The sequence below is a fragment of the Triticum urartu genome, chromosome 3A (genome assembly GCF_056163025.1).
Source record: "Triticum urartu cultivar PI428250 chromosome 3A, HENAU_Tu73, whole genome shotgun sequence".
Classification (NCBI taxonomy): Eukaryota; Viridiplantae; Streptophyta; class Magnoliopsida; order Poales; family Poaceae; genus Triticum; species Triticum urartu.
In genome coordinates, this window is record NC_141875.1 from 649,902,314 (window position 1) to 649,911,422 (window position 9,109).

Below are 9,109 nucleotides of genomic sequence, written 5' to 3' on the forward strand. Positions count from 1 at the left end.
TGCAGCGTTATGCTTTCAGATATACCTGGCCATCCCTCGGGCCGGGCCAGGCTTCGGGCAGGGCCTGACCAAACCCGAAGCAAAAAACCCAGGCCTGAACCCGGCCCGGCCCGGACCACGGGCCTAAAAAACAGGCCCAAGACCGTCCCATCACTGCAAAAGCCCGTCAGGCCTCGAGCCTCGGGCCGGGCCTCTTTGTTAAACAACAAATATGACGGGCCCGGGCCTGGCCTTTGGGCTCAAAACCTAGGCCCTAGCCCGCCCCGTGGACAAGGTCGGGTCGGGTCGGGCCGACCGGGTCGGGCTGCCCATGGCCAGGGCTACTTTCAGATGAGTCTGCCACTAGAACCGTAATCATAGACAAGAATACCAAATACTAAGCTTGCATTATGAGAACCAAATAAACTATGAATGAGAGGAATATTCCAAATAAACCACCTTTACCACCTTTATACATTGTTTTGCCATTGCCATAGTAGAGATGATTATGTTGGGTTTGGCAGATTATCCAATGTGTTGGGGTTTGGGATCAATTCCCAAGCACGTTGTATGTGCTGCCCAATTTAACTTTTGTAGACATCAAAGCTATCAGATATGCTTAGGTGATATGGGATTTCGGTGGTACGATTGCATTCCACCTGAAATGCAAAGCTGTTTCACGGACTGAGCAGACGAAGGGACAAATATCAACACCGAGGATTTGCTTCTTAAGGGCATCTCCAACGCTGACTCTCAAATTGGACATGGTATCCATCCGCAGACCGGTGGAGACCAGCCGTAGACACTGATTCGGAAGCCGGCCATCCAATCATGTATCTCAAATATCCATCTATGTTAAACTTAATCTGTGCTCGGCTAAATAACCTTCCGCCAAACATGTCAAAATAACCATGTGATTCTTTTAAAAAATAACAACGATGATTTAGTAGCCTTTTGTTTGGCGGAGGGACTACTAATCCACGTGCTAGCATGGCTTCCGCTAAATGCTTCAGCATTTGAACTGGCTTCCGCCAAATGAAGCACGAACTAGTAGCTTGCTTAAGCATTTGAACTAGCTTCCGTCAAATGAACTAGTAGCCATCGTGCTTGCTTTTGCGAAATGAGCATTTGAAAAAAATGAAGGAGAAAAATTGTGAATAAAAGTGTAGTGGCTTTCACCAAGCGCCAAGCTTGCTAATCCTTCCACCAAACCACATGCATCAACGGCCTTCCGCCATCCGGACCGAGAGTAAAGGGGTACATGGTGGCATTTTATTGATCATGTGGATGTCCGGACTCCCACAAAGCCCCCCTTTGGTTTGTTTCTGATTTGTGGGAAAACGAATGTCTGGACACGTCGATGGCCCGATGGGTTACCGTGTTGGATGGGAAAATGTATCTGTACATGTCTGTTCAAACGGATGCGGGCAGTTTGAGGGTCTGCTTTGAAGTTGCCATAAGCAACACTGTTCTCACTAAGATTCTTTTTGAGCATTTGTCAAGCGAACAATTTATTGTTTCTGTTTTTTTGAAGCTGCGGAATCTCACATCGACTTCATGACGAAACCTAATTTCCTCACAAACTGCATAGTCCATACAAATTACAGGCAAACCTCTCTGGTTGATTATGATGCCAACTTCGTTTGTCACAGCCCAGAAAAAAACATAAACCATGGAAAAATATACTTGCTTGTCATGCGATGAGCTTTGCAAAGGGCAAGTAATCAGAAACATCATACATATAGTAAGCTCATTACTCACACTTGTGCATGTGCCTAGTTCGACACAGACCCCCCCCCCCCCCCCCCCCCCCCCCCCCGGAATTTGGAAGCAGGCATAGAAAAGCTCAGTGTTTGGTCTCAGAGCATGTGAGAAGAGTGCTGGAAACTGAATTTAAATACCCCTTACTTTCTATAAAATTATCAAGAGACGTTGTTTTATTGTTCCTCAATTGGATAAATGTAACTACCTTCTATCCTTGAATGAGCCCACTAATTTGAGAGCAGGTATGAGTTTCACCGGACATCATGTTGCCGATGACTTTTCTTTTAAAGTGTGCTACTCTTGCCCATCTTGCCCAAGGTAAGTTAGGTGTACTGTGCATCCAATGCATGAACTTTATCAGGATATGCTTATTTTTAAACCTCTAGATCTGATCCCAAGTCTCTTTCTTAAAAAAATCTGCAGATAAAATCCCAAGCCAGTTGCCAATCGTTCCCGCTAGCTTTTTTATTTACTAGAACAGATATCAATATATCAATTCCTTGGATCATCCATTTTGATGCAAGACATAAAGTGCACTAGGCGGAAAGTCAAAACTTATTGTCAGAACTTATCTGGTATGTCTTACCCTGCCGCCTTGTGTACTGTGACCCATTAAGGAGCCGGTAAGACATTCATCCATTTGAAAAATGGAATGTTGGAAAACCTCTCTTGGAAGAATCGACCCCAACAATGGTAAACCTAAATAGGTTTGAGGGAAAGAAACAACCCTCACACATTTGGGTACGAAAATCAGCATGTAGCCAGAGATACACCATAGGACTACCTCAGTCTCGCGACCAACATAATTTATTCTTGAGGAGTATGTGTCAGGTTTGTTTCACTCGATAAATACCTAGAGGATAGATTGGTTGATCCAGCATGGCGTCATCCCATGAATATCTAGAATATGGAACACTAGTAGGCCTATGTAGCAATTTTCATTGCTTTCATGATGCTTCATATCCCTAAACTAGGCCTCATGCTCTTCCTTTTGAGTTCTCTAATTCCAACCCTTCGAACCAATGAATAATGGGAGCAGAAGGATGCATGTTGTTGAGGGCGTACATTCTCCTACTTGAGTGGGTGAGAATGGATGTGGAAATACATACATATATATATATATATATATATATATATATATATATATATATATATATATATATATATATATGGATGCAAACATGCACGACATTGAAGGCATGTTTGAAGGTTGGCCCATGGCATTATACTATTTATTATTGTCGGCATTCTGGGATCGGGGGTGCCCAGACTTGCCTGCCTGCGGCCCAGGGCGTGGCTCCACCAACGGCCTAGTACGGCCCATCTTCAGCAACAATAACTCAAGACCCTCGCAAGGGGCCAAGCCTCACGAGGCGGACGACACCAAGACCTCCCTGGGGCAGCCTCACTAGGCTGGCTCCTGAGGAGCGGAGATATCTATGCAGGGAGCACCTCGCGAGGTTCACGTGACATGAACCATGACGACCAAGGCGAGGCGAGCGCCAGCGGGCGCAGTGTACCAGTTTCCTATTTGATGCTAAGGAGGCAAGCGCAGGTGCAGGGTCCCGAGGCATCAGACAAAGGTTTCCATATCGATGCAACAAGATCAAGACCAGCGGGACGGTAGGACGGAGGTTGTCGCGGAGCCCACATCAGCATCACCACTAGAGCCTTTGGCAGGCGAAGACTATCTTTTGTCAGGATAGCTTGTACTAGTTGTCCCCCTTCAAACTTGGCCATTGTGGGATCCCTTCCCGCCTAACATTTGAGAAGAGGACCAAGGCCACTATAAATAGGACCTAGCCAACACCGTAGTGGAGGATCGACTCATCTTGCAGAGAGAGAGAGAGGGGCATCTGGGATCGGATTCATTCCACCCTACGAGCTCACCAGTTCATCGAGCCCAAGAACACCTCGCCTTCTGAGGTTGTTCATCCATTGTATTAGTTCATCCTCAGCCCCCCGAGGCAATCCACCCACAAACTGGAGTAGGGTATTACACCGCAAGGTGGCCCAGACCAGTATAAACCCTCGTGTCTCTTGTTCTTTGGGTCCGTCGAGCTAGGCCGTGGAATCGCTGAGTGAGCGAGCAAGGAAGAGAGTGTTCTTGTGCGCACCCCAGAGTTTGACCTCACAAGGGTTTGCCGGAACCCGTAATCCGACAATTATAATTATTCCATGTTAGAAATTACTTTTTGGATACCATCTCATGGTTCATCTTAACTTGTATTAAGTGTGGCTTCCATGCTTCTATCATGAATGATTGGCACTATCTTGTCCATACATATTGGATGGACTCTTCGGTGTATTGAGAGAGAGAGAGAGATTTGTTGATGAGGGACTTGCTATTATCTATCCGAACTCACTCGAACTCGGACCACGAAAGGAGACACAAGCCACCGTTCTTTATCCACTGTGAACACTCATGACCAATTCGCACACATGAACACATTATGATTGGCGACTTGCACCTAATGTGTCTCATGTTTATTCCATTTTCTGGTGACTATAATTAAATGACATGTTGTTGCCTAACCTAAGAAAAACAAGACAGGTAGACTAGCTAGCTTGATTACAACTCACATACAATGACAGAAATGACCTGGACTATTCCTATGTGGCTTCTACACATACGTGTTTGGATGATTCCTACAATCACCTCTCGATCCTAACCTTTGAATCCAAACCACATCTTCACATATATTGTGCCTTATATTGGTAAGCATATAGCCTCATGCAGGAACTCAAGTTAATTAGTGTGCATCCATCTTCAGTTGGCCTTCATATTATTGTCGAGATGCACAAACAACTTTGACATGACTAACATGTACACATACATTTGTGTCATGCATACTCTAATGACACTAAAATAAAGACATATATGTTAACCTTGTTATAACCACTTCATCACAGCAACCATGGGTCATCACCACCCATACCCACCTCGGCAAGATGAAGAAAAGAGAGGAGCTATTGCGGAAAGATTCTATCATGGCAATTCAGGTTTCACGTAAAGCTATCGTAGAGAACCAAACCGAGATCCATCTGAGCATCTCAGTTCTTCGATTGAGAGTGTCACACCGTTTAGTAACCACCGGAGTATTCTCCAGTGTTCTGAATAGTCACACACTCGTTAGTCGGGGTAGGACTAGACCACTTACCTCGGTTGTGGCTCGGACAACTCTGTGTTAAATTACGCATATGGAATCAACGAGGATTTCCCACGTGTATGTTGATGTCCAAGGATTATCCAATTATTCCAAGGACTTTGACATTCGTGGGATCTTTTATCATACATTTTTTTAGTTTAGAACTCTCCAGTTTTTAAGAACCACAATCCCCCCCCCCCCCTCTCCCATATATTGACCCACGCATTTTCAAAGTTAGAAACCATAAACCTTTTCGTTATCTTGACGGTCTGTCAAAGAATATCAATGTTGAACAATTTTCAAATTTATAATGTTCATGTTATGAAACTGGAATGAAATATCGACGAAACTTTCTGACCCATTTTTTATCGATAAAATTTCAAATGGTTCTCAGTAACCTCATCGTGGTTTCATGTTTTCACATAGTTTTGGTTCACGTTTTAGCGGATTTCAAAATTTTGTTTCCAAAACTATATTTTATCTATGCAGGTACCATAAGGTTTCCAACAACTTTCATTGTGGTTTCATGGGTTCATATGGTTTCGGTACGTACTTTGGTAGATTCAGTTTCAATGTAGTTTTGTACTAGCTAGTTTGAGTTCCGCTCGGTTTTACTGGAAACCTTCTCTTAAAGTGTTCCACAAAACTAATGAAAACCTCGAACAAACCTTAGTGAAACATCAGTAAAACTGAGGCGTTACCGTGTAGTAAAATGGAAAGGACTTAATAACAATGGAAAACGGACCCAACTGAAGGGTCTTCATAGGGACGTCAAGATGCGCGGGGAGGGGGGGAGGTAATTCTCTTTCGTTCTTTTTGCATCTGGAATGCTAGATTGTGTTCTTATAATACTCCATTTCACTAATTAGCGTTTTCCCATCGACGCCTTGCACTTGGTGGGGAACGTCCACTTGAACTTGTCCGATGGCGTCTTGCTCGTGTAGTTCTTCCAATCGGCAATCATGTTGGTGAGGTCGTCCACCTTGTTCTCGAGCCCGATGCAGCAATTGGCGTGCATCGTACATACCTTGTCCATCTCTTCGTGGAACTGGCAGAAACCGCCAAAGATCACCGTATCAAGGAACACGAACTTGATCTGTAGGTCACCGGCTGCGAGCTCGGCCTTGATCTCGTTCAGCACTCCTTGGTCATGGGCGGAGGGGAACCGCGACCTCGCTGCCAGCCAACGACTTAGCATCTCCACCGTCCGGTTTGTCGACCTAATGTAGTAGAAGCCGCCGTTTCCCACATTTTGTAGGTCCTCGGCATTGCCGTAGAAGCGGTCGGTCGACATGGCCACGTCGGCGTAAAGGCTGATGTGCCGGAACGGGTTGCGCAACCACATGACATCCACATCCTGCCATCAATAATATTAACTGAAGATGCATAACCTAGACATAGTGTGTGATCTTTCACTCTTTGAAATAATAAAATGTAACACAACTAAAAAATGAAATGAGAGAAAAAAGAGAATGCAATGTTTCTCAACGGTTTGTGAAATTGTTAGAGGCATGCGGGGTAGCTTACGGTGGAGAGATAGTTGTAGCCAAGTTGGAGGATACGTTGTGGGACCTCGAGCCTGGCCCAGATGAGCTCGAGATAGCTCTTGGTCATGAAGCTGTTAGCGGAGCTAACGTTGGCGGAGGTGACCTCATGGAGGTAGCAGTGCGGGTGCACGGCCTGGCAAAGTGCCAAGGCGCCGGGGTCGGCGGCGACGATGAGGGTGTGGTTGAGGAGGTGCGCGATCCCGTCGCCGTCGCGGAAGCTGCCGAGGAAGAGGTCGAGGAGGGAGCCTGGGCGCGCCCACGCCTCGTTCACCGCCGTGATGATCACCGTCCCGTCGTCCATGGCAACCTTTGGCAGCAGCTCCGCGAGCCCCGGGAATGCTTCCTCCTGCATGGCGGAAATCGGTTAGTTTCTCAACCACTGTGCATACAGTACCATGCCATGCAACACACTGCGAATGAACTGCGCGACGTACCTTTTCGCCGCCCGAGCCGTCACCTGGGAGGTTAGTAGCATTGCTAGTAGCCAGCTGGTGAGTCGATCCATTCCAGAACTGGAAGCTCGATATGGTGGCCAGCTGCACGCCGACCCGATCGGCGGCGAGGAAGAAGATCAGCACCGTGGGGAGAAGGGCCCCGAGGAGGAACGAGACCGCGTGGCTGACGCCGGCCCCGTTGCGCTGCTTTCCCAGACGGCTCGTCATGTCCATTGCCATGACCCAGAGCCGCCGTCGACTTGCAACCCAACTGGCCTGCAGATGTATACAGCTAAAAATGGCGCCACTTGCATGCCAACTACCCCTGCACACGACGCTTCCACCACGAACGCGAACGCACACGGCCGGAAGCTCGTCACCCTCCAAGGCTTCCATTTTTGCCTTATACTTTTTTTTGAAAGATTCAGCATGTTGCTGTGGTTCAGTTGATTTTTGCCTCGTACTTATAACACCTCCTCTCGTCACTCCAGGTGAAAACCTACCTGCAGCTGCACGGCTGCACGCATGGACCAAAGAGCACGGTGTTTTGGGCTGTTTTCCGACTTGGCAATGAAATGGCGCCATGGGGTATCTCGGCGACATTCTGACTTTCTGATGGCCACCATGGCGTACGTGCTGGGCACGATGATCCGAGGTGAGTTGGCAGCATGTGTTCGCGATAACAAAGACTGGCACTTCAATCATGTTCAAGGCTATCTGTAGCCAAATTTTAATCCCATTTGGCGGGGAACCTGAATTTTCTAATGCCCACGATATCCACCAGTTCATTGTTGCTTGGAGACCTCGAAATGGTATTCTGGTATAAAGAATTCGTTGCAGCTATACAGTGCTTGGAAAATGCAGAAAGGTAAAATATCCAATTTGGACCCCACCCACACCTCAATGTATTTTCATAAGCACTCTATTAGCTTATATGGAAGTTGCCTGATTTTTAAATTTGGTTAGTCAATTTTTTTTACCTTTGATTGCTGCTCCAAGATACGTGTTCTTTGTTTTTTTTCCTGTTGTGTGTAGTCTCAGATTTTGGGTCGAAAGGATTTGACTGACCAATGTTTTGAGTTAGTCGATTCCTTATTGGACTGAAACCCGTTATGTGTTTTCTTATTGGGCTGTTTCTGTAGGTTTTTTTACCTACACAAACAAATATGGGTTTCACCTCTAGCCTATCCCAACTTGTTTGGGACTAAAGGCATTGTTCTTGTTTTTGTTGTTGTTGTTGTTGTTCTGTTTGTGTAGGGTTTTTTCTTCTATTTTTGGTTGGTTTTTTATGTGCATGTTTGGGATGTTAAGTGAGTATAAAATTTGCATGCAAAAACTATAAAAATATTAAAAACGTGCAATTATATGTTTCTTTCTTACATATTAAAAACGTGCAATTTCAGTGCAAAATTGTGTCCCATTTTTTTTTAATTTTCTTCATTCTAAAAGGTTAATACGCCACTGATCCATTATTCTGTAGTAAACTTTATTTTTCTTTTTATTTTATGTCTATTTTAGTTTCTTTCTTCTTTAAGTGTAATATCACTGCCACTATTTCATTCAATCGTAGGAAACTATTTATTTTTGAGATATTCCACTATCACGTGCTTATTCTTGCATATTTTTAAAAAGCACATCTTTTGTGTATATTGTGTGTAAATATTGTCATTATTTTGTTTCATTTTTAGGGGACATTTTCCTTTCTTCTTAAAGGGTAATACCAATATTACTAATTCATTCTTCCTTAGAAAACATCATTATTTTGATTCTGTTTTAGTTTTTATTTCATTTTGTTTCTTCTTATAGGGTAATACCAAAGAGAAATTCATTAAAGCATAGGGAAAAATTTTTATTTTTATTTTTATTTCATTTTTCTTCTTAAAAGGTAATAGAAAAGACACTACTTCATTCTTTCTTAGAAAAACATCATTATTTTGATTTTATTTTACTTTATTTCATTTTTAATAGTAATACCAATGTCACTAATTCATTCCTTCTTAGGAAACTACCTTTTCTGGAAAACCCCACTATTGCATGCTTATTATTGCATATTATTCAAAAAACAATTATTTTGTAAATTATGTGCAAAATTTGTCATTGTTTGTTTTAGATTTTATTTCATTTTCATTCTTTTTAAAGGGTAATACCAATGCCACTAATTCATTCTTACTTAGAAAACTTCATTATTTTAATTTTTTGTCTTTATTTAATTTCCTTTTTTTAAAGAGTAATAACA

The 9,109-nt window shown here is 43.8% G+C and overlaps 1 protein-coding gene across 1 annotated transcript; it reads right to left on the reverse strand.

The window, feature by feature from the left end:
- Positions 1-5,632: 5,632 nt before the first annotated feature.
- On the reverse strand, positions 5,633-7,126 carry LOC125549024 (uncharacterized protein At4g15970-like). The gene is made up of 3 exons (XM_048712525.2): positions 6,874-7,126; positions 6,420-6,785; positions 5,633-6,249 (listed from the first exon to the last, which is right to left on the reverse strand). Exons 1-3 carry the CDS (start codon positions 7,111-7,113, stop codon positions 5,758-5,760), a joined length of 1,098 nt encoding a protein of 365 aa, XP_048568482.2. The 5' UTR covers positions 7,114-7,126; the 3' UTR covers positions 5,633-5,757.
- Positions 7,127-9,109: the final 1,983 nt, after the last annotated feature.

What these genes read in the sequence shown, in the direction of transcription:
- LOC125549024 (XM_048712525.2), bottom strand. Translation starts at nt 7,113, where the DNA reads ATGGCAATGGACATGACGAGCCGTCTGGGAAAGCAGCGCAACGGGGCC. An exon ending in ACGGCTCGGGCGGCGAAAAG is followed by an intron (nt 6,786 to 6,873) that starts GTACGTCGCGCA and finishes TCCGCCATGCAG; the next exon opens with GAGGAAGCATTCCCGGGGCT. An exon ending in GCTACAACTATCTCTCCACC is followed by an intron (nt 6,250 to 6,419) that starts GTAAGCTACCCC and finishes TATTGATGGCAG; the next exon opens with GATGTGGATGTCATGTGGTT.